Here is a 24,914-nt window from a genome sequence, read left to right as displayed (position 1 = left end):
CCTTCACATTTCAGGCCTTTACTAAAACAATGGTAGAATATTTTGCTCTGTGATATGTAGCAGAGATTCTAGCAGATAAATCCAAGTTAGTTTTTGGCAGAAGAAATTAATATCAATAGTATAATTAAAATTGATTAAAAATACAAATGCAATTTTGATTTGGAGGTTTTTTGTGAAAATATTCTGTTTACCTTGTCACATTTATCTTTGTAAAGCTAAGTAATTTCCAAATATTGTATTCCTACTTTGTTCTCTGGCACATTTTAACATTATTTTTTAATGTTTTATGATTTTGCTTTTAGCACATTCCCTCCAATAGTATCTCAGATTATGAAATTTCTTTTAATGAAGAACAAGAGTGTCATGATTCATTAGTGACCTTCACCATGAGCTTGAAATGGGGAAATGGCTGACTGCCTTGTATTTGTTCCATTTTTGTAGCACCCAGCCTTTTATTTATTTATTTTTGAGACAGGGAGAGACAGAGCATGAACAGGGGAGGGTCAGAGAGAGGGAGACACAGAATCTGAAACAGGCTCCAGGCTCTGAGCTGTCAGCACAGAGCCCGACGCGGGGCTCGAACTCACGGACCGCGAGATTGTGACCTGAGCCGAAGTTGGCCGCTTAACCGACTGAGCCACCCAGGCGCCCCGCACCCAGCCTTTTAAACGTAGGCTTTGGATCAGGCAGATGCCAGTTTGAATCTTAATTCACCTCCACTAGCTATATTAATTTCTGAGTACTAATTGACTCAGGTGTAAAATGAGGATACTATCTCATAGGGTTTACCATGTTAGATATGATGATTGTGAAGTACTTAATATAGTGCTTGGTGCTTGGTTACCATTCCATAAAATCAGTTCTGTGTTAAGCCTGTATCTACAGGATTCCAAGTTAGAAGAGTCCAGATTGAGTGAGTTGTTGCTCCATCCTTTGTTGGTGTGAGTGAGACACTGGAAAGTCCTCATGGGTAATTTACTTATGGATCAGCTGGATCTTGGCCTGTTTATAAGCTTTGTTAGGTTAGGGCCAGAGGAGCCTTTATTCTAGGGCAAGTTTAGCTGTACACCTAAATTGAGGCCTTTTGGGGCTCATCCAGTAGCTGCTCTTCGTGTCCAAGGAGATCTGTCCACTGTGGCTGCTTGTAACTCCTGTCTCTGAACCCTGTGTGAGCTCTGCAAAGTACACCTACTTCTCCAGCAGTAGTCTTTCCCAGATAGTTTTTATGGCCGGTAGGCATCTCACCTTCTGCATGTGCAATTTAGTATTCAGTTGGAGACAGTGGGGGCCCCATGCACATTCCTGGAGTTTTTCTTCTGGACAGTTTACGTCTCTGGCCAACAAATTCCAGCTGCATCAGATCTCAGATGTCCAATCTTACCATCTCAGCCCAGGCCAACCTGTTCTGGCTTGGTTCCCTCTTCCTGTACAGAGTGTCTCTAGGTAGAAAGCTCGGGCAGTTGTAGGGCCCATCTTACTTGTTTGCCTTCTCCCCAAGATCATAATCCCGCACTGCCATTTTATGAAAACATTTGCTTCATATCTTTTGGGCAGTGTTCTTGTTTATGGTAGGAGAGCTAGAATCAGTTATTCTGTCTTGGCTAGAGTTGGAGACTTATCTTAACTTCCTTGTTGAATACTAAGGAGAAACATCTCCTGCAGCTCTGAGGGCAAACAGCTACTGTGAGTCTGAGTACTCTACAGGGCTTTTGTAGCAAATGGTGCTTTTGTGCAAATAAAGAAAAGGTGGCCCCTCTAGCCAGACCAGTTAGAAATAGGCATTCCTTCTGAGCTGTCCCAGTCTTGTGAAAAGCAAATGGTGCCTTTGTATTTGAGCCCCTTCCTTTGCCATGGCCCATTTAGTGCTTGGTCATTGTAGTAGGGGCTGTGTTTTAGCTCGCACTGCACCTCTGGCCAGGTGTTCCTTTGTGCAGTACACTGACATGCAACTGTGTGTCATGGCCGGTGGTCTGGCTTAACGTGGTACAGCTCTTCTTCCAGCCCCACATAGTATGTCAATTGCTGGAGCAAATGAAAATTAATACTGTTATTCTGGAACATTTGTACTCCAATTGTACCTCTTATGTTGAGGAAAACTTGCTGAAAATTTCTTTTTCTACATTCTCCATTCAAAAGAGGGGTCAAATAAATTTGGCAAGAAGTTAAAGGCTAAGGACAGGGAAAAAGGTCCTTGACATTATTTTGAATTACATAGTAGGAAAATGTGTCAGGAACTCATTTTAGTAGATATCTGAAGACCAAATTTTTCCTTTGGGTTCTCATTAGTTCGCTTGAAACAAGTGTTATCTGCCCCACACATTTTGTTTTTGTCAAACTAATCAAAATGGAGTCCTATAAATTTGGGGGGGAACATGGTATTTTCTCGGGGCATTATTTTGGGGAGTGAGGCTGGAAATGGTATTGGTTTTGTGGGTGTGACTTCGCCTGGAAGGGATCAGAAAAAAAGTCCTGTGCTGGTGTTCCCTGCAAGAAACATTTAACCACACAGCCCTCTGTGTGGGGGATGGCTCTATAAGACTGGCTTTGTGCTCTGGAAAGAAACCTGGAATTCAAGTGTTTTTTTTTTTTTTTTTTTAATTTATTTTTTTGCAATCAAAAGTATAATGAATAATAATTCTGTGAACTTTTATTTAAAAAAAATTTTTAATGTTTATTTTTGAGAGGGAGAGAGAGACAGAGTGTGAGTGGTGGAGGGGCAGAGAGCCATGAATACACAGAATTTGAAGCAGGCCCCAGGCTCTGAGCTGTCAGCACAGGGCCTGATGCAGGTCTCAAACTCACAAACCACGAGATCATAACCTGAGCCGAAGTCAAACACTCAACCAACTGAATCACTCAGGCGCCCCTGTGAACTTTAATTGTAAATGTTTTATTTATTTATTTTTTTTGAGAGAGAGAGACAGAGAGAGAGAGGCAAAACACAAGCAGGAGAAAGGTAGAGAGAGAGGGAGACAGACAACCTGAAGCAGGCTCCAAGCTCAGGCTGCCAGCACAGAGCCCAACTCGGGGCCCAAACCCATGAACTGCAAGATCATGACCTGAGCCAAAGTCAGACACCCAACTGACTGAGGCACCCAGGCGCCCCATGAACTTTAATTTTAGATACCATCTCCTTGAGCCTATTACTGTCTTTTTTTTTTTTTTTTTGAGATATAACTGACATCTAAAATTTTTTTATGTGTACATTATTTCACCACCAAAAGTCCCCACCAAAATTAGGAGGTAGACCAAATGGAGCCTTCTACCCTCCTTAATTTGCTTGCTCTCTCAATAGTGTTTGATACTGGTTATGCTTCTTCCTTCTTGAAATTCTCTTTTTCCCTGCGATGCCACTCTTACCTGGTTTTCCTCCTTTGGTCATTCCCTTTCAGTTTCTTTTGAAAGTACCTTATTATCGAAATAAAAATTTGCAAGGTAGTGTTATTTTCTTATTCTGCCGATGCCTTTCATTTATATTTGGTCCTCAGTGTCTTTCTTATTTCTTATCCAAAATGTTAGCTAATCAATCTGTGGAAATTAAACTAAGATGGGAACAAATAGAGGCTATTTGTTCAGTGTTTACTATAGCAAGGGAGTCTGCCACAGTCACTTGTGTTTGTCAGAGACTCAAAGGCAGGCAGAGGAGCACAAAAGCTTTATAGTAAAAAAAAAAAAAAATGAAAAGAAAAAAAGAGCACTTCAGGTGTGCTTCTGATGGAGGTTGTTGGCATGAGGAAGCTGGAGGCTGGTTAACTAGAAGCATGTGTCATTTGTGGTTGGTTTGGGAGCATATTTGGCTTTTTCTGGTTGGTTCTGAGTTGTAAACAGGGGCAGAAAATAGGGAAGTCACTGACCAATTCCTGACTGTTCTGGGTCAATTGCTGCAGAAGTTGTGGGTTCTAGTTGTCATATATGGTCTGGACATTGCCCATTTGTATATTCAGTCTTTTTTTTTTTTTTTTTTTTTAATTTGCATGTATTTCTACATGTGAGAGTAATCTTTGAAATTTGACCAGGCTCATCTTACAACTGGTTGAACCCATCTTAAAAATCTGACCAGGGCTGCTTTAGACCAAGACATTGAGTGATGAGCTCTGTGGGCTTTTGGTTACATCATGGGTTTGCTCTGGCCCCCGAATCAGCAGAATCAGGCCCCTCACTTGTGAGGACAAAGCCACAGCTGACTTTTCCCCTTGCAGGCCAGCCCAAGGGACTTCCAGAAGCCTGGCCTCAAGGGGCTGTGTATATTCAGTCTTTTAAGCCAAACGTGGATTAGGACATGAAACTCCATTGCTCTTTGGAAATGTCTCTGCAGCACTCTTTCTTAACCTTTTTTGGGTTATAGACTCTATTTAGAGAATCTGAAAACTATAGCTCTTCTACCCAGAAAAAAAAAATCAGGAATTTACTGACCCACTGAGGCCCATCCATGGACCAAAGATCTCACCTATTTTCATGCATATTTACTCATTTTGTTACTATGATACGATATTTTGTTTGTATGAAGTTTTGACTAGTCTTCCCTATACCTTAGGAGTCATTGTGAACAAGTATATGTACAAATGTGTTTAAACAGCACAATTTTCATGCAGTATCATGGGAGGTGACATGCTAGATGAATCAACATTCCTGGATACTGAGAAATAAGCTCATTCAGCCACAAAAAAGATTGAACTTTTTATCATTTCAATAGTTTTTTTATATAAAGCTTTCTAAAATACATCTTATTTCCCTGACAGGGAAAAAAATCGATGGAAGATAATGGCTTAGAATCTTTTTCATGAGGAACATGAAGAGCTCCTTGAGGGCAAGGAGTGGTTCCTTATTTATTCTGCAATCTGTCAGTAAATTTTAAAACGAGTACTTGCTCAGGGTTTGTACAGCAAATCGGCCCTAGGATATTGTGCTTTTCTTGTTGACATTTCTTTTCATCCCTTCGAGCAACAACTGATGGCTTCTAGTAAGATGTCACCTCAGATTCTCCTTAAACTGTCAAGATCGTTAGAGGGAAACAGACGAGCCGAACTCCTCTGCTCTACAGCTTTACATTACAGTTATGATATTAAGTCTTTAGGTCCTGGTCTGTTCTGTAGAGAAAAGCATGGTGTCTGGCTTTTTTTGTTTGTTTGTTTGTTTCTGGAAGCATTGTTTGCTTTTGATTTAAACATATTCTGAATAGTTGGTAAATGATATTCTAATCTCTGGTTAAAAAGGTATCTTATTGTATGTACCTAACAGCAAATGTTTTTTGGATGAACATTAGGACACTCAAAGAATTATAGAGACCCTGGGGATATTGTAAATCAGGAGTCCATTTAAGAACTGAACAGTTTGGACAAGCTCATCATCTGGTAATTCCAATAAGCATTGTTGTGCGCCTGCCATATGTCAGGCACTGGGAAAACGAAGAAGAATGAAACATGCCCTGTGTTCTCAAGGAACTCATTATCAAGGAGGAGGAAATACAGCCACAACACTTTCTTAGGAAAGAAGACCCAGGGACCTAAAAGTTCCTAAAAACAGATAGAGAAGGTACCTTTTTGTAGTTTTGGACAAGAAGGTCATTACTAGGCTGAAAAGTGGGAGAAGTATGCAGGTCGCCGAAAGTACAAAAGTAACCAAGCCTGAAGGACACGACACATCCAAACGTGTGTAAAGCACAAGGCATTAGCAGGGAGGAGCAGTAGGAGACTGAGACTGGAGAGGTGGGAAGAGGTTCAACCCCAAGTTACCACTGTATCAGGACTCAAATCACGATAATGATGATATCTAACATTTATGGAGCGTGCAGGAATTTATATGCATCAGAGCCTGTCCTGCTCAAAGAGTGGATTTTACCTTCTAGGGGATAGGGAGCCAGTGAAGGGTTGTAGGGCAGAATTATGACCTGCTGAGACATGTGGCTTAAATACATAGTGGATGAGAGAGGAATTGTAGAGAACAGATAGGAGGCACGTGAGCACAGTTAGGAAGCTACATGGTGGGTAAATCTAGAGGGAGATGAAGTAGGGCATTGCTGCCAATGCATATGCCTTCTTACTTCCCATAGGCCTCCATGCAAATGCCATTCCACGAAGCTTCTAACCACCCTGTTTAAAATGTCAACCCCAGCTTCACTTCGTACTCCCCTTCCCTGCCTTATTTTTTTCCCATAGCACTTACTGTATTACATATTCATTCATTCATTCACTCAACTGTAATAGGATTTAAGCTCTAACCGGGCTAGGATTTTTGTCTGATTTATTCAGTGCAATTTTGCCAGTACTGAGATTAGCACCTGGCTTTTCCTAGATACTCAGTAAAGACTGCTGAGGGAAAGGGTGAATGTGAGAAGGGACGAGGGGATGGGTTTGAGAGACGTGTCAAAGATGAAAATCATGTCTCAGGAGAAGGATAAACACAGCAATCTTTAGTAAGTTAACTAAGCAGTTCTTATCCTTCTAAGTAGTGAAGTATGTAGTTGGGGAATTCTTGGACATTGAATTTCCACTTAAGGAAGCTAAGGAAATCTTTGCTAAGTAATGGATTTGGAGAGTAATTATAGTAATGAACTAGAAATTACAGTTTTTCTCAACCTGCTAACTGACTTAACCCCCAAGTTAACGTTGTTTCATGAATCAAAATTGAACGTGCATGAATGTATGTGCACCGGGCATGATATATATGCTCTTTTTTTCCTTGAAGCCCTCAGCCTTTCCACTTTTAGTCTGAATTCTAGGCCTGTTACTGCTTATAGTGAAGATAAGGGCTTTAGCTCTCATTCTGTTTCCTGGCTACTGATTCTAATGTCATTACTACTGCATGTGACATTTGAGTTTGGGACTCCTTATTTAGGATTTGACAGCCAGGATTATGTGTGGAGATATTAAAGAGGATTGTATTATTTAATTGGGTGGGCAGAATCTGTAGTATAGTCCTGATAGGATTATGATGGCACTCTACTTTGGGTTCTTGAGATTGGGTATGGAAACCTTCTTATGTTTGTGAATTTGTAAGCCTCCATTTTCTTTGAGTATGAATAAAATCCAGTTCTACTTTTCTTTCTTAATAGGAATTTAAAACTCAGCTGCCACCTGGCAGATCCATGTGGAAGACAGCAGTAGTTCAGATGTAGCCAATGTTGATGTGTGGGAATTTAGGCCTCGTGTTTCCAGATCCTCTGAATTTTTAAGAGAATTCTGATGAGGAATCTTCCAATTTTCGACTTTTGTTCTATACTGTGAGGACTAAACAAAAGACAGCTATGAGCTATATTGGGCCTGTGGACCTTGAGTATGTGACTTCTGGTTTGGAGACTGAAGTCTGGATCTAGCTAAAAAGAGTAAGGGAACAGGAGAGTTAATTTCATACTCAGTAAAAACTTTTTCCTGCTAAATCCAGTCCAATCAAAGAGAAGTCTAATCACAATAAAACTGGAGAAATATGGGTTCATAAAATTAGAAACCCAAGGATAACTACAAACACTGAGAGAAGTAATTATAAGAGCTGCTTTGCTTGGAGCCTAAGAGTCTTTCGGTAATCTATACTAATCTCTTGTATACCTGGAAGTTACTTTAACGTATGATTACTAAAATGAATATGTATGATTCTGTTAACATAGATGTGAAATATATTTCACAACCCCCCCCCCCCCCGCCTCCACTCACAAAAGTGCACCAATATTGTTGTAATTCTCTGGCCAGATTTAAACTTTCGAGCTCAGGTAGACAATAGATTAAAATTTACTGTGCTCGTGTCTCAGGAGAAAGATAAACACAGAGGGGAAGAAGCAGGTGATTTTCAAGTGACTGAGTTAATAGTGAATGTATTCTTTGAATTGCACTATCCCAATATTGATCATTGAAATTGTATGAATTTATAAATAAGGGTTTTCATATTTCTAAAGTTTTGTGACTGTGAAATATGCCAGTTGTGGTTCACCAGCCATATTTTTTGGATGTTCCCCTGTTCTCAACCAGTTGTAGTTTGTGTGGGTGGAAGATTCTAATAGAAGAGGATTGTTTCTCCAAGGACTGTCAGAGGTAGTGACCCAAATGTTCTTCCATTTCTGAAGACCCCTCCCTGCCTCATTTTTTGGGATATTCAGCATTGCCCATTTCTGATCTTTTCTGGCAGTCCATGGATGCATTTTCTCTCTTCATGTAATGTGTGTCATTTATAATTATCTCCTAGTTTCTCATTGAAGACAGAATTTGTATTTGTTCTTTGTTTGCTTTATTGTTTGGGGGATGATGTTAGCAGAAATGCTGGTGGAAATGTCTTTATTCTATCCGGGGTAAATGCGACTGGGAATAACATAAGTGACCATTGGATGTTTAAGAAAGATAAATATAGAGAAATAATTAAGCTGAGAAATGATGTATGGATAGGAATTAGCCTCAAGATTTCAGAACAGAAAGAAAGTCACAAATGAAAGCCCTGAGGCTAGAAAACTGGGCACCCCTGGCCAATTAGAGATGGCCAGCGTGGGCCAAAGGCAGACGGTGCCGGATTGTGTGCCGGATTGTGATGCTGGATTGCAGGTGAGACAGAGGCAGGTGCCAGGCCACCTAGAGAGCTTAAAACAGTGTTTGCTGAATAACAAAGAGCCTTGTGTTGGATACTGATAAATTCAGAGAGATATACTCTGTCCTGTAGAAGCCTATGGTCTAGCTGAAGAGATTACCCAGGTATTAAAAAGTTTATATCCTGCAGCCAATGATAGGTAATATGACCAAATGATAGGTAGTAAGTAAACGTAGAGATAGTTTTGACTTGTAGGAATTATGGGAGGAAAACTCACTTTTGGGGTTCTTGTGGAAGGATTCTTTTTTTTTTTTAAGTTTATTTATTTATTTTGAGAGAGAACAAGAGCAGGGGAGGGACAGAGAGAGACGGAGAGAGAGAATCCAAAGCAGCCTCTGCATTGTCAGCATGGAGACCAATGCAGTGCTCAATGCAGTGCTCAAACTCATGAAACATGAGATCCTGACCTCTGAGCCCAAATCAAGAGTTGGACGCTTAACTGACTGAGCCACCCAGGCGCCCCTATGGAAGGATTCTTAAGGGAGCTAGAGTTTGAGCTTTACTCACGGGGTAGGGCTTGAATAAACATAGTTGTTAGAGGGAGTGGCATTGTCTGAGTGTAGGTATGTGGAATACAGGAAGTATGCTAGCTTGCTGGAGAGGAGGAATCTTATAGGGCTGTGATGTGGGAGATGATGCTCGACTAGTAACTTGGGTTGCCTCTACATACCAGGCATCTGCAAATATCAGTGCTAGAAGTAACCAGAAATAGAACTTGTTGAATGCTTGATGTTCATGTTCTTATTGTAAGTAAAAAGAGCTATACAAGTGATCTGGTTTATAACTTCTCATTTCTTCTGCAACATCGTTACCAGCTGCTTCTCTCCTCTCTCTCTTTTCTCGTTAGATAGTTCCATTAATGGGGAACTGGCTCTTTAACACAGTGCTAATTATCCTTCTTTCTTTTCTTTTTTCTTTTCTCTTCTCTCCTCGCCTGTTCTTTCCTTTCCTTTCCTTTCCTTTCCTTTCCTTTTCTTTTTCTTTCTTTGAGAGAGAGAGCATGAGCAGGGAAGAGGGGCAGAGGGAGAGAGAGAATCTTAAGCAGACTCTATGCCTAGCACAGAGCCCAGCGTGGGGCTCAACATGGGACTCAGCACAGGGCTCGATCTCATGACTGTAAGATCATGACCTGAGCTGAAATCAAGATGTTGGATGCTTAACTGACTGAGTCACCCAGGACCTCCCCTACTCCTGCCTTTTTAAAGTAGACTTCATGCCCAGTGCAAAGCCCAGCATGGGGTTCGAACTCATGACCCTGAGATCAAGACCTGAGTTGAGATCAAGAGTTGGATGCTTTACTGACTGAGCCACCCAGGTGCCCCAACACAGTGCTTATTATTCTTGTATTAGAGAGAGATCCCTCTTCTTTTTGCTTTCTCCAGTGGATCACCAAATTCAGCCTCTAAACTGACCTAGAACAAGTCTGTTTCTCCTCTTGGGGACAAGTATGTGAACCCTCTCAAATCAGAAGGTGGTGTCATGTCTTCCTTTAATCTTCCCTGCCCTGTGCCAGGCTACATATTTCCAGTCCTTTGATATATTCTTTCAGTGGTAGCATTTTCAAACCCTTCTACATCCTAAGTGCTGTTCTCCAAAATATTCTAGTTTATCAATGATGCTTTTAAAATTTTTCTTCAAAAGTGGAGTATTCCAAATGTCAATAAAACAATAAATAGGGCTTTTAGTGATGTTTATACTTATTAAAGTTGGCTAGAGAAGCAAAGATTGACTCATGAGTCTGGTCAGTGTCAAGATTTTTAGTCAGATCAGCTTTATTCCTTAAGTGGAAAGCACATTGGGGGAAGGGTGACCAAGAAAAAATAGTGATCACCACACAGATTGTTATTTGGTTGCTGGTACTGCCAGCTAAGTCCAGAAAAGCAACAATATCATTACGTAGCATGGCTGTGTTAGAATAAGCTCTTTGTGATGTATACATCCGTTATGGAGTAAGTTGGAGAGAGATCCTGTTAAAATTGAGATTTCAAATATTTCTAATTGTGAAGGTTTCAGAAACAAATCTTTAAAAGAGGTGTTGATATTTGGATATAATGTTTAATTTTGGTAGGTGGACAGCATTAATTGATTTGTAACTTGTCATTTTTTAAAAAATAAAGTCTTCTAATGTTTATTTTTGAGAGACAGAGAGTGCAAGCAGGGGAGGGGCAGATAACAGAATCTGAAGCAGGCTCCAGGTTCTGAGCTGTCAGCACAGATCCCAACGTGGGGCTCGAACTCACAACCCACGAGATCATGACCTGAGCTGAAATCAGACGCTTAGCCAACTGAGCCACCCAGGCGCCCCTGTAACTTGTAATTCTACTGATATTGCTTTGTATTTTACACATAGAGGGTACTATGTGGGTTATTTTAGTCCCAAATTGATTTTTTTTTGTTATGGTAAAAATATCAATAAAAATTTCCAAAGATCACTAACATATAAAATCGTCATTAAATTTCTTCTTCATATTGTGGCATTCTAAAAATTAGGAGTGTAATTAGACATAATTTTATGGTATGGATTTATTATTTAAATGAGACATAAGCTGCACCCCTAAACCAGGTCAGTAAAAAGAAGGAGATGAGTAGCTTATCCACAGATAACTGTTCTGTCCAAACTATGCAACTAAATCATTTGTTTCCCAAGTTGACTTCTTCCTGAAAAGCACATCCATCCATGTTCATCCACCTGAGCTGTTAACATCTCCAGTAACTAGACAGTCACCATTTGGGAAACAGTAATTGTTGCAGGCAAGATTCATCAATGGATCCTCAAATTCATGGGTGAAAGTATGATGAGAAATGGTATTTACATAGTCTCAAAGTCTCCCCTTAAAAGAAAAATGTTCAAAGGGAAAACTAGTAACATTACTAGTAATGTTAGTGGAGAAACCTAGTAGATACAACCATAAGCAAGTGATCACAGAGTTACTGTCATCAGTTATGAGATGTGGATGGACATCATCATGTGCCTTCTGGTATGAGGCACTGAGAAGGGCACAAGATTTTTTTGTGTGTTGTGCTTGCCAAAATGCTTAACCTGAATTTAGTTCTGAGGAAGCATTAGAGAAACCCAGATTGAAGGACGTTCTACAAAATAACTGGCTGGTCCTCTTCAAGTGTCAAGGTCATGAGAGACAGACTCTCCCAGATGGGAGGAGACAGACAATTGCATCTCAGGTGTGATCCTGGGCCAGAGAAAGGACATCAGTGGGACACAATTGGCAAAATGTTTATATAAGGTTGGCTGTAGACTACTTAATATGTTTTGTGTTGATGGTTAATTTCCTGGTTTGATCATTATGACTGTGGTTATGTAAGATGTCAACATTTGGGGAAGTTGGGTGAAGCATACACAGGAATTCTTTGTGCTATTTTTGGAATGTTTTGTGATTCTGAAGGTATTTAAAGTGAAGTTAAGCAATAACAACAAAGTAATTCAACTCAGCTGAGAGAACTAAGACTTTCAGGTTTTTATTTTGTGACATCTCTCTTGATTGGTCAGGGACTGATTTTCTTTGCTTCCTAAATGCCCACTGTGAGCTGGACACTGGACACTATGAGGTTTCTAAATGAGGGATTTGGGGAGAAGTTAACCATTACTATATTGGATTGCAACTACACTTTTTGTAAGGTTTTGTTTAATTCATTAATTTACTTATTTATCTTTGTACAGAGCTGTAATTACATCTTTGGGTTTCCAATGGCTCTGTAGGTTATTTGAGCTTTGCTGCTGTAGTCACCAGAATCCCTAGTTGGAAACTTAGCTCTGTAATTAATTTGCTGGTTTGTTTCTGTTTTTATTATTAGGTTCTGAATTCAGGTTAGTCTCATGGATTCTTAGGTGATGGGTCATATATTACTGAATTTTATATTTGTCGATTGTCTCTTAGGAAGAGCTGAGTTTTGTATAAAATATTTAAACTTGAAATATCATGCTAAATATCATATTTTTACCTCAGAAAAGACTGGAGTTTTATAAATATAATGAATAAGTAAACTGACACTGGCATAAGCACCAGGTGGTAATCTTTTATTGGGTAATAATTAGAATGAAGGAAATTAATACATTGGGAAATGTTTCTGTTAGCAAGAACAGTTGTTAATGTATGACTCATAGATTTTTAAGTCTAGAAGAAACTTGATGAGGCTGTTTTGATCAGTGTGGAAGAGGGGAAGAGCCTGGACTGGGGAGTCAGAAGACCTAGTTTTACATCCCAGACCCATCACTGCTCTTTATTGTCTAAGTCAGGTCATTTTACTTTTCTGAGCCTTGAGTTTCTCATCTGTAAAACTGGAAAAATTATAGTATCTTGCAAAATTATTGTGAGAATTACATGAAGTAGCATGCAATGTCCCTGGCCTGATGTGGGCGTTTCATATATGCCGGCTCTGTTCTTACCTCCAGCTAGGTTTATAACTAAGCCATCTGCAATGGATGAGAATCTGCTTTGCTTTTAAAGACCTATGCAAAGATGCATATATGCAATGGAACATTACATAGTCATAAAAAAGGATGAGATCGTGCCATTTTTGACCACATGGATGGACCTAGATAAGTCAGACTGAAAAAGACAAAATACCATATGATTTCACTCATGTGGAATCTAAAAAAATAAATTAATAAACAAACAAAAAGAATCAGAGCTGTAAATATAGAGAACAAAGTGATGGTTGCCAGAGGGCATGCAGTGGATGGATGGACAAAATGGGTGAAGGGGAGTAAGAGGTACAGGCTTCTTGCTACGGAATGAATAGGTCATGGGGATGAAAGGTACAGCATAGGGAGTATAATCAATGGTATTGTAATAAGGTTGTATAGTGACAGATGGTGGCCCTGCTTGGGGTGAGTACAGCATAATGTATAAACTTGTGGAATCATTATGTTGTATGCCTGAAACTAATATAACATTGTTTGTCAACTATACTAAAAAACAACAATAACAAAACCCCGAAAAACAGTAAAACCACAAAGATGACAGCATGTGTCAGTGATCTCTACCAGTATTTCATAGGGTCTTTTTGTTGGGAAGTTTTTCCATATCTCTTATTCCAGAGAAATTACTTTCTTTTGTATGTCAGCCATAATTGGCTGTCACCCCAGGATCCATTAGACAAGTGTCACTCTTTGGTAGACTTTCCTTGGTATTTTCTTTCTTTTTTTTTTTAATTATTTTAATGTTTTTATTTATTTTTGAGACAGAGAGAGACAGAGCAGAGCAGGGGAGGGGCAGAGAGAGAGGGAGACATAGAATGTGAAGCAGGCTCCAGGCTCTGAGCTGTCAGCACAGAGCCCGACGCGGGGCTCGAACTCACAGACTGTGAGATCATGACCCGAGCTGAAGTCGGACACCCAACCGACTGAGCCACCCAGGCGCCCCTTTCCTTGGTATTTTCATGTTCTTATCTGAAATCATTTGATGTAAGTAAGTATTAAAATTTAAACCTTTTTTCCTTAGCCAGAACAGAATTCAGGTTTTTTAAAAAAATTTTTTAATGTTTATTTTTGAGAGGGAGAGAGAGAGACAGAACAAGAGCAGGGGAGGGGCAGAGAGAGAGGGAGACACAGAATCCAAAGCAGGTTCTAGGCTCCGAACCATCAGCACAGAGCCCAACGCAGGGCTCAAACTTACGAACCATGAGATCGTGACCTAGGCCAAAGTCAGATGCTTAACTGACTGAGCCACCCAGGCGCCCCAGAATTCAGTTTTTTTAATAGAAGGACCTATATAAAGAGTGAGCTACTGCTGTATCAAAGCAGAGAAAACTACTTGGGAGTGAAATCAGATGGTAAAAAGTAATGAAGGTTTAAATTATATTTTTTACAAGACCCATACAAGGATAAGCAGAATGGATAAAGCAGAAATATTAGGACTTTAAAAACTATCCAGTGCTCAGATGATGCTTCTTCTTCCTGAGAGATACAAATTAGTTTTCTATAAATAAGGACTCTTAGGGGTGCCTGGGTGGCTCAGCTGGTTGAGTGTCCAACTTCTGCTCAGGTCATGGTCTTGCAGTTAGTGGGTTTGAGCCCTGCATCAGGCTTGCTGGTGTCAGTGGGGAGCCCTCTTGGGGTCTCTGTCTCCCTCTCTCTCTGCCCTTCCCCTGCTTGTGCTCTCTCTCAAAAATAAATAAACATTAAAAAAAATTAAGGACTCTACCCTACTAGTTAATAGATACTAATTTAGCCTTTATTTTAAATTGCTATTTGATTTCAAAGTTAATATTTAGTAGTAGTAATAAAAATTTACATGATATTTATTATCATTTTACCCTTCAAAAATTGTCTTCTAACCAAGAAAAAAAAATTTTTTTAACTTTCTTTCTCTTCTTTCATGTCCACAATGACGTCCCTTTTGGAAACTCAGAAGCCAGCCAAAGGTAAGATACTTGATTTATTATAAATGCTTGTGAAGATCTTATGTGTGTATTTATAAGTACTGGTAATTTTCTTCTCAAAAATTTTTTCTGTCACTTTTGTAAAAGTAATGCAAGCTGTCAGCCTGTTCATAAATCCAAAATCATTTATTGGCATAGGAGGAACTGGAGGTTTATGGAAAAGCTGTATTTGTACTTTGACCAATTCTGGCCAGTTTCCTGGCAGCTATAACACAGATTCCTTTTGTGCTCTACTGTTCACCATGGATTGGCTCGAAACTGGTCGTTCCAGACTGTGGTCAGAACCGTGCTAGGCAGACTCATCCATGTTACTCCTGAGACAACTGGGGACACATTCCCAGGCCAACAGAAAGCAGTCCTGGCCCACAGGTTTGTCAGGCAAATGTGCTTTCATCTTAGATTTGAGCCCAGATTCTAAAGAAACTTCTGTGGAGCGCATCAGTATCTCCTAAGGAATTCATAGGTGTGCCAAAGTGGGCACAAGGACTGTATTTTTGAATTGACCATACTCTGCCATTACTTGGAACTTGTCAGGAAATTCAGATTTTTATCTAAGTTCTTAGAATTTTGTTTTTGTTTTAAGAGTCTGTGGTTGAATTGTAATTCCAATCTCTATTATTGTTGCTAAAATATGTATAGGAATGGCTCTTTGGGACTGAATAATTTTTTAATAGTATAATGTGGCACTGGATTTCTTTATATTTGTAAAATTCACTTTACTAGTTTGATCTCTTCTGTGTACAGGTATTGGATTATTTTTTGTTTTCTTATTTTTTTTGATGGAGCCAGAGACTGGAGATTGCAATAAAGATGTGAGGAAGCATTACATGACCATTTAAAAACTATTCATGTTTTATTTAATTCAGTTGTCTTCATGTTTAGAGACAACATTTTGTGGACATAAAAAGTATAGAAGGACCAACATCACATTACTAACATAGTGGTTACTTCTAGGGAGAGGTATGCTTGGTGAATGGGAGACCTTTTATTTTTACTTTATGTTTCTGTGTTATTTGACTTTGTGTTGTGAATGTGTGCTTCTTTACTGTTATTTGAAAAAAAAGTTTTATTTTAAGGGAACAATATTTAGAAAGAAAAGGGCTTGTCCTTTAGGACATCCTTGGCTGAAGATTCTTATAATAATTGGAAGATTCCTATATAACAAAATTGCTTAAACTTAGAGACCATTCAGCATTGTGAGTAAATAAGAACTAAGTGTTCATTAGTTCCCAACTTTGTACCAGGCTGTGGCACTTTCACATAATTTGAGGAATACAGCTAATCCAACCTAATGATGGAGAGCCTAGTGATAAGCAGACCCCAGCTGAAAGGCTGGTTTCCAATCCCAGCTCCCTCACCTGCCAGCTACCAGATTCTTAATTTCTTTATACCTCAGTGTCCTGTGAACAGGGCCTAGCACCTGTATTGACTAGTGGTTTCTGTAATGGTAGCATCTCTACTGCAATTGAGAATTAGAAATGCAATTGTTAAAGAAATCCCTAAATTAAAAAAAGAAAGAGAAGGAAAAAAAACAAACAAACCCGTAATGACTGAGAGAGGAGTGCCATTCTGAGCCTGCTCTCTGGTAAGTGCACGCATATGGGGATGGCACCTTTGAAGTGAGAGCTAAGCTTACAGAACAAGAAGCAGGATAGTTTCTACTTATCCTGATTAAGAACAGAATTAAATAAAATAAGAGATGAGAGTTGAAAGCTAGAACAGAAGAAACCTAATTTGAATTTCACATTTTATTCATTCTCACCATGCTGTAATGATTGTCACTATGGCTGACAAATGCAGTTTGAAAAGGACCCAAAATGCAGTTTGCCCCAACCCAAGTCCTTTGGGACCACCTTCCATATTCCTTTTTCTTTTCCTCCTCTCCTGTTGGAGTATTGCTAACACAGCGAGCCACCACTCTTGACAGATACAGGTCTAGCTTTGGAAAAATGTTGAGGGTCAGTAATGTACAACATAGTGCTTCAGCCGGTGGATGGCTTCTGGGCTCCAGGGCTCCTACCTCTTCCTGGGTCTTGCCAGTCATTGGGCTTCTCCTTGCCTTCTTGGCCTAGCATTCCCATCACTGCCCCCTCCCAGGGAACAAACACCTCCCTGTCTGCTGTTTTGCAGAAAGATAGGGGTGTTCTGATCATTCTCTGCTTTAAAGGTCTTTTTAACCAGTCATCCTAGCGGCTGCCCCCAGGGTGCTCTCATGCCCATTTACTTGTTCTCTTGGTGCTCTCCCAGAACTGCTCTTACCTTTGCAACCATCTTCTTCTGCAGTGTTTTGGCCCCATTCTGCCCTACCCTGTCCCCCATCAGTCTCATTATAGCTATTTTTCAGAGAGTCTCCATTTCTATCCAGATAGAAGCAAGCAGTCTAGCTTTCAAAAACTTGCTCTCCTTTCCCCTCTTCTTTCCCCTTTTGGCCCTTTCCCTTCTTTCGCTCCATCATTTTGAGTTAATTTCAAGTGGGAGGGGGATATAGGCATGCCTACTTAATTTACCATTTTAATCTAATTTCCTTTCTTTAAAAAATTTTTTTTTAACTTTTGGAACTTCGATCCAGGTAGTCTTGTGAGTTTACACAGATGCACTCTCCTGGAGGGACAGATGAAATATTTTAAAATACTGAAATCATGTCATCATACTCAAAAACAACATAATGTGGGGCGCCTGGGTGGCTCAGTTGGTTTGACATCTGACTCTTCATTTCAGCTCAGGTTATGATCCCAGGGTCGTGGGACTGAGCCCCTCATTGGGCTCTGCACTGATCTTGGAGACTGCTTAAGAGTCTCTCTCTCTCTCTCTCTCTCTCTCTCTCTCTCTCTCTCTCTCCCCCCCCCGCATCCCTCTCTCCCTCTCCCTCCCTCCCTTTCCCCTCTCCCCTTCCCCGTCCCCCCTTCTGCTCTCTCTCAAAAAAAAAAAAATTGCTTCAAAAACAACATAATGTAACTTTAGGGACTAGCAGCAAGCTGGGGCTAACGCAGTGTTTACTGGACCTTGGGATCAGACACAGGTTCTCAGAAGTGATTAGAGGTTCACCTCTTATTAGATTAGATTAGAGGGGGCTCTGATGTATGGGTGGATGAGGACTGGAGAACTCATCATATGAACACTGATTTGAGTGAGGCTCCAACATGAATGAAGTCTTAAGAAAAAGATTTTGGCCACCAACATTGAGCTGTCTGTGGAAATTAGAGGGCGTGGAGACATTGGACTTTGGAAAGACCAAAATCTGGGCTTCAGTATCTGGGAGTGGCTGTGTGAGTAGTCATGTAAAGGTGGCCAGAGGGAGAGGAAAAAAACAAGCAACCACGTAAACCATAAAACACAAACTCCCTATTCAGATGCACTTGCAAACTGACATATAAAGGCCCAAGAGGAAAACTGTTATCAGGAAGTGAGGCAGCCGACTCCCAAAATTGGAGAGTTTGAACTACAGGCTGAAATGATTTTAAAAACAATTACACTTAAAATCCTTAGAGACTTAATTATAAAACATGAAATAAAAAAAAAAAGAAAAACCAATGAAAAAAAGTTAAAGATTGCTAAATAAATAAATAAATAAATAAGCAATCAAGCAAGCATATTTTGGAAAGTAGTAAATGTAAAAGATCCAAACAGAGCTGGTCTGTGATATCTCACCAGGTGGCATTAACCACTAACCATTTTCCAGTGTGTATTCTTACTAAGCTTTTCATCTGTATAGATTTTGGAACAAACATGGGACTGTGGTCCAGACTTTATAACTTTTACATTAATACATGAACATTTTCTTATCAGTGTTCTGCTGATAAAAGCTATGCAGTATTGTACATGGGTGTGTTATAATTTTTCGATTCTGCTGTCTTGTAACATTTTCAACATGCTGTAGTAATCATCTTTACATCTTAATTCTTTTAAAATACCTGTATTTTCTCTGAGAAAACTAAAACTGTAGAGAATGTATAAAAGCATAAAGAAGACAGAGATCACTAATCTTATGCAGAAATAAATTTTATATGTGTAACTAGGTGTGTGTACATGTATATGTGTATATAATAACCACCATAAATATTGTTTTGTAACCTCCCCCTTTTCACTTAACATTGTGAAGGGTTTTCCAGTGAAATAAAGGTCTATATCATTTATAGAGTATTTGTTGTAAAACTGTACCATAAATAATTTAACTAACCTCCATTGTGAAGACGGTAAGTTATTTTTATTTCACTACTGTGAACAATGTTATCAATGTTACAACATTGTTATAACATTATAAGTATATTAAGGGTTTATTCTTAGTACATACTATACTGTTTTTATTTTTCAACAGGTGTTTGCATATGATCATTGTTTCTGGTCCATGGATGAATCAGTCAGAGAAAAATATGCAGGTAAGTACAGCATCCTATTAACTACTTACAATATAGAAAAGGTGTTTTTATGTTTTTTCCATAAAGTATGACAGCATTATTTTTTGTATAACTTTAAAAACTATATAGAGAACTTCCTCCCGTCTTTGCTGTTTTTATATTAATCAGGAAATAGATTAACAAGGTGCTGTTCTTGGTATAAGACAATGAAGGTAGATTAATAGGGTACATGGTTGAAGTTATCACACGCATTCCCAGGCCTTACATGGGACCTGGAGTACACTAACCATTTAGATTCTCTTCGATGTCCGTGATGAGTCTAGCAAGGCAGCTTGATATAAGGAAAGATGAGCCAAGGAGAAAAGGAAACCCTTAGTTTAGACCAGGCTCTGCTCCTACCTGCCTCTGTGACTAGTAAGTCACTTATGTTTCATTGTTTCATTCTCTCTTTAATGGATTCTCTAAATTTGCTTGGAATTCTGTTATTTTCTTACTCTACTCCACGATGACTGTCTTAAGTTTAGAACTTGTCTACAAGTTTAGGACTACAGCGACAGCCTTCTAATTTCTTTTATTCCCAACTGCTTTTATGACACCTGTTTCTAAGCAGTATCTTTTAAATATTGTCATATTGTATTGGCTTTTGTCATGAGACAGAGTAGTATTACAGCTGGTTCAAAAGCTTAAGGTTAGTTTAGTATAGCTGGCCTGACAGATTACTTACAGATTGCTTCTGTATTGGAAATAAGAGGATGATATGCTAATCTGGGAAATTAACTAGGAAGTGGGGCATATTGGAATGCTATTTTTAGCGCTCTAACAAACATACTTTCTATGTAAGTATATATATAAGTATATAACAAACTGGATACATAACAGCATCCAGGTCTTTCATATTTCATATTATATTCAAGACTCAAAGAGAGGCTGAATGATTTTGTTTGATTATTGACATACTTAATTTAGCCTGTGGAAGAGAATTTGAACCTATTATTTTTGTCCATGATTGAAAGCTAGAAGAAATTTTCAAGATCTTCTCTCTTCTAGCTGGTATGTATTGTAGGCCCTATAATTAAAAATTATCATTGAAGAAAAGGAGAGGAGATTGATATATATAATTGTTTAATTCAGGTTTACTGAGGTTCCAAATATAAACTTTGGATATTTTTAATCATCATTTACAAAATTAGCAGTTCATTAGCTTTTTGCATTGCAGAGGATTTTTGGCCAGTGTTTATTAATTCAAGTTCATATTATCCAGGAACTTTTTACTCATTTCCTATCCTGGGCTAACTAGAAATACTTGAAAGACATAAGCCTTTGGACACCTTCATCAAGTCCTAAAATCTTGTTTGGAGATCTACAACTTGAAAAGTACATTTTTGAGGGGGTTGTTTTTAGTTTTTAAAAAGTTGTTCATATGTAGTTAAAATATCCTTTCTTATTCTTTTTCTCTCTTTCAGGTCAAGATGATGTTTTCAAGTGCCTTGGGGAGAATATCCTTCAGAATGCATTTGATGGTTACAATGCATGTATCTTTGCCTATGGACAGACTGGTAATGTTAAATAATATATACTTTTTTAAGCTTTAAAGACCGTAACAGAGAAAGTAACAAAGAGAATACATATTGTTAGCATCTTATCAGTTACAATTGATAAGGAACATTTTGAATTCTGTACTTCTGTGGTTAACAGGAAAGAAAATCTATATAAAGTGAAGGAGTCACTCTTATAAGGGTATGTTGCATAGGTTGTCCAATTGAAAACTAGTTTTTGTGGAAGAATGGTTCTGGGAGCGCCTGAGTGGCTCAGTCATTTGAGCGCCCGACTCTTGATTTTGGCTCAGGTCATGATCTTATGTGAGATCAAGCTCCATGTTGGGCTCTGCACTAACAGCATGGAACTGGCTTGGGATTCTTTCTCTCCCTCTCTCTCTGCCCCTCCCCCACTTTCTCTCTCTCTCAAAATAAATAAATAAACATTAAAAAAATTAGAATGGTTGTGATATTTTTAAGAGCCAGTATATGATGTGGTTAAAAGAGCACAGATGCTGAGCCAGGGTAGCCCAGCTCCAGCCCAGCTCCTATGAAACTTACACCTCAGTTTTCTTAGCTGTAAAATGTTGGTAAGTGTAAGCCTTCCTTATAGGGTTGTCACAATTAGTTAACATCAAAAACTTACAGAAAAAGCCTGGTACTTAAGAAGTGGTGTATTGGTTTGAGATATTATGACAATGATAAATGTCAAGTGATAAAGGCAGCAATTTGTAGAATTAAAAATATGTTTATAAAAGCATTGCTACTAAAGAAGGAATAAGAGTTATACTTAAGTTAGGACTATGCATGATTTAATGTTTTCCTTTCTATTTTCCTGTGTTTTCTAAATTTTCTTTAATGAATATGTATTTTTGGTAACATGGAGAAAATAATTTTATAGTAGAGAAAGAAGATTACTCTGGTTTTTACACTGTTGCCAAAGGGTAGTAAGTTAATTTGCTCTGGGGCCTATAGGGATAATGTGTATTTTTTGTGCTATGATTAGTGGTTGGGAACAGTCACAGTAGTATTCATCATATGGATCTTCCCAGTTAATTTTAGAAAACTAGTTAGTTTTTCAGTTGTTTTAGGTAATTTTTTTTAAAGTATGAAGATGTTTAAATTATGTTTTTATTTTCTTCCTAAAAGGTGCTTATTTTATTTATTTTGAAAGAGAGAAAGCGTGCGTGTGCAGGGCAGTGGGGGCAGAGAGAGAGAGGGAGAGAGAGAATCCTAAGCAGGCTCCATGCTGTCAGCTTGAAGCCTGAGGCAGGGCTCAGTCCCACGAGCTGTGAGATCACTACCTGAACCAAAATCAAAAGTTGGATGCTCAACCAGCTGAGCCACCCAGGCTCCCCAAAAGTGTTTACTTTATTTTAAAAAAAAATTTTTTTTTTAACATTTTATTTATTTTTGGGACAGAGAGAGACAGAGCATGAACGGGGGAGGGGCAGAAAGAGAGGGAGACACAGAATCGGAAACAGGCTCCAGGCTCTGAGCCATCAGCCCAGAGCCTGACGCGGAGCTCGAACTCACGGACCGCGAGATCGTGACCTGGCTGAAGTCGGACGCTTAACCGACTGCGCCACCCAGGCGCCCCAAGTGTTTACTTTAGATTTTACATGTGTAATAGGAAAGCTTCCATATTTGGTTAGTCTTATCATTATACTTGGTATATTTCTTATTTTATTTTGGGCATTTTACTAAGTGCTATAATTTATTATGAGCAATGGAATGGGAGTTATGTATTTAAACTTCTCAGAGACAGTAATAACTATGATTTCCACTTTATAGGATCTGGAAAATCTTATACCATGATGGGCACAGCCGACCAACCTGGATTAATTCCAAGACTTTGCAGTGGACTCTTTGAACGAACTCAGAAAGAGGAAAATGAAGAGCAGAGTTTTAAAGTAGAAGTGTCCTATATGGAAATTTATAATGAAAAAGTTAGAGACCTTCTTGATCCCAAAGGGTAAAGGACTTTGAAACTTTAATGTTATAGCATTAAGGACTAAAACAGACTTCTAAATTGACTTAAGTGAATTTTTTTATATTGAACTCTGGTAGAGTTCTTTGTGCTTTTATCTGTTTATCTAGTTATTGTCCTTGTGACTGTGTTTTCAGTCACATTGAGCAGCTTCCTGCAGTCAATTCTGGCTTTTGAGTTTAGGGCTGAGTTGGGGAGGGAAGTATTGTTGAGCCACATGTATTTGCCTCATACTGCCTTTTTTCACATACATCCAAAGCCACAAACAAAAAATACGCAATGAAAATTAAGTTGCTTAGTATCATGAGGGACTGGTATCTTTAATCAAGTGGAGTTTCTTTCTTTCTTTTCTTTCTTTTATAAAAGGCCAAGAAATTTCAGGTCATTAGCCATTTTTTCTTTGCTTGCTGAGAAGGGCATAATCAGAGATTTGAAACCTGGACTTTAGGATAGTTAATTTTAAAGATCCCCAGAGAAAAAGAATGTCCCATTTTATGGCATAGACTTTGAAAGAGAAGTGGTTTGAAAGTATTAGAAAGCCTTAGAAAATGCTGTTCTCACTCTGCAGTCATAACTGAACCTAATGAGGAAGATAAGTATCTGAGGAAATCTGTCCATTGCACAGTTTTCTGAGTCAGATTTTAAGGAAGTGCAACAATGGTGAAAAAGAAACAGATAATAACCACAGCATGTGGTTTATAGATGTGAGAACAGTGTTTATAAGGTCAAAGAGCCACATGAACTGAGGCTTAGAATGTGGAGTTACAAGGGGATGCATAATTATGCTTGGATGAAGAAGATGATCAAAAAAAGGTGGTCTTAGAAGCAGTGAATCATAGTGATGCTCAATCGTAAGAAAACGTGTCAATCCCTCACTGGTATCTGCTTTCTTTGTCAAAGGTAATGATCTTCAGTCCTTTCACAATGACATTCAATTGGCACTTAGTGTTTCTCTGTAAAACTTAACATTTAGGGGCGCCTGAGTGGCTCAGTTGGTTAAGTGTGTGACATCGGCTCAGGTCGTGATCTCACAGTTCATGAGTTCGAGCCCCGTGTCGGGCTCTGTGCTGACAGCTCAGAGCCTAGAGCCTGCTTTGGATTCTGTGTCTCCCTCTTTCTCTGCCCCTCCCCCAGTCATTCTCTCTCTCTCTCTCTCTCAAAAATAAATAAACATTAAAAAAAAAAAAAAACCTTAACATTTATTGAATGATCATTATTACATGCCGAGCACTAGGCAAGTTGTAAAGGAAGATCTCACAGTGTGGACAGAATGAGAGTTTTGGAAACAAGTAATTATAATACAGTGCAGTGATGCTTTTAAATTATGAAGGAGGCTTATATAAAATAGGTATGGGGAAAGAGGGAATGAGGAGAAGGGAAGAGTCCATGAAGAGTATTGGATGATTTTTGTGCTGAGTAGCAGTTTGTCCACTGAGAAGTTAGGTGAGAACCATTCAGGCATAGGGGACAGCCTATGCTAAAAGGATGGAGGTATAAGACATCACTTGCTTGGAGAGTGACCCCACTGTCCAGGGTGGCTGGAGGACCCTGAGCATGGCTGGAGGGCACTGAGCATGAAAATCTAAACAGGGAACCAAAGGAGGCCAGAGGTAGGAAGGTTCTAGCTTAAGTACCCACATCTTGCTGAATACTGTGTCCTTGTACTTTTTCTGCATCTTCACCTCAGTGAAGAGCATCACTTTCTTTGAGATCCCAAAGTTCTTCTTGCCAGGAATTCTTAGCTGACTTTGTATTCCACATTGCTTGTGTGCAATAGTTCCAACTTTTATCCACAGTTTGCCTGGAGTCTTTAATAATTTCTTATGTTTGTCTTGTATATAGTTAGTATTTAACAGCATGGGCTTGGGGTTCACATAGCTCTGCATCTGGGTCCCTCTAATTGTTACCTATTAAGCAAATTTCATATGCTGTCTAGGCCTCATTTGTACAGAGGGGATGATAATATTACATAATATTGCAGAGGGCTGTTGTGAAGATTGGCTGGGATGATACGCCTGAGGTCTTAGAACAGTTACATAGTGCTCAGTTAGCTGCTGTTGTCTCCTCCAT

The 24,914-nt window shown here is 39.1% G+C and overlaps 1 protein-coding gene across 1 annotated transcript in view; it reads left to right on the top strand.

The window, feature by feature from the left end:
* Positions 1-24,914, top strand: part of KIF13B (kinesin family member 13B) — a 201,810-nt gene that overhangs the window by 53,071 nt on the left and 123,825 nt on the right. The window contains exons 3-6 of the mRNA XM_086703788.1: positions 14,934-14,946; positions 19,280-19,340; positions 20,783-20,875; positions 22,649-22,829. Coding sequence (XP_086559914.1) covers positions 14,934-14,946; positions 19,280-19,340; positions 20,783-20,875; positions 22,649-22,829 — 348 coding nt within the window. The remainder of the gene's footprint in view (positions 1-14,933; positions 14,947-19,279; positions 19,341-20,782; positions 20,876-22,648; positions 22,830-24,914) is intronic.

Source organism: Puma concolor, chromosome B1, assembly GCF_028749965.1.
Source record: "Puma concolor isolate L17-30 chromosome B1, mPumCon1.1.hap2, whole genome shotgun sequence".
NCBI lineage: Eukaryota > Metazoa > Chordata > Mammalia > Carnivora > Felidae > Puma > Puma concolor.
The sequence above is the reverse complement of the archived record's forward strand: the minus strand, read 5'-3'. Positions and strand labels throughout refer to the sequence as shown.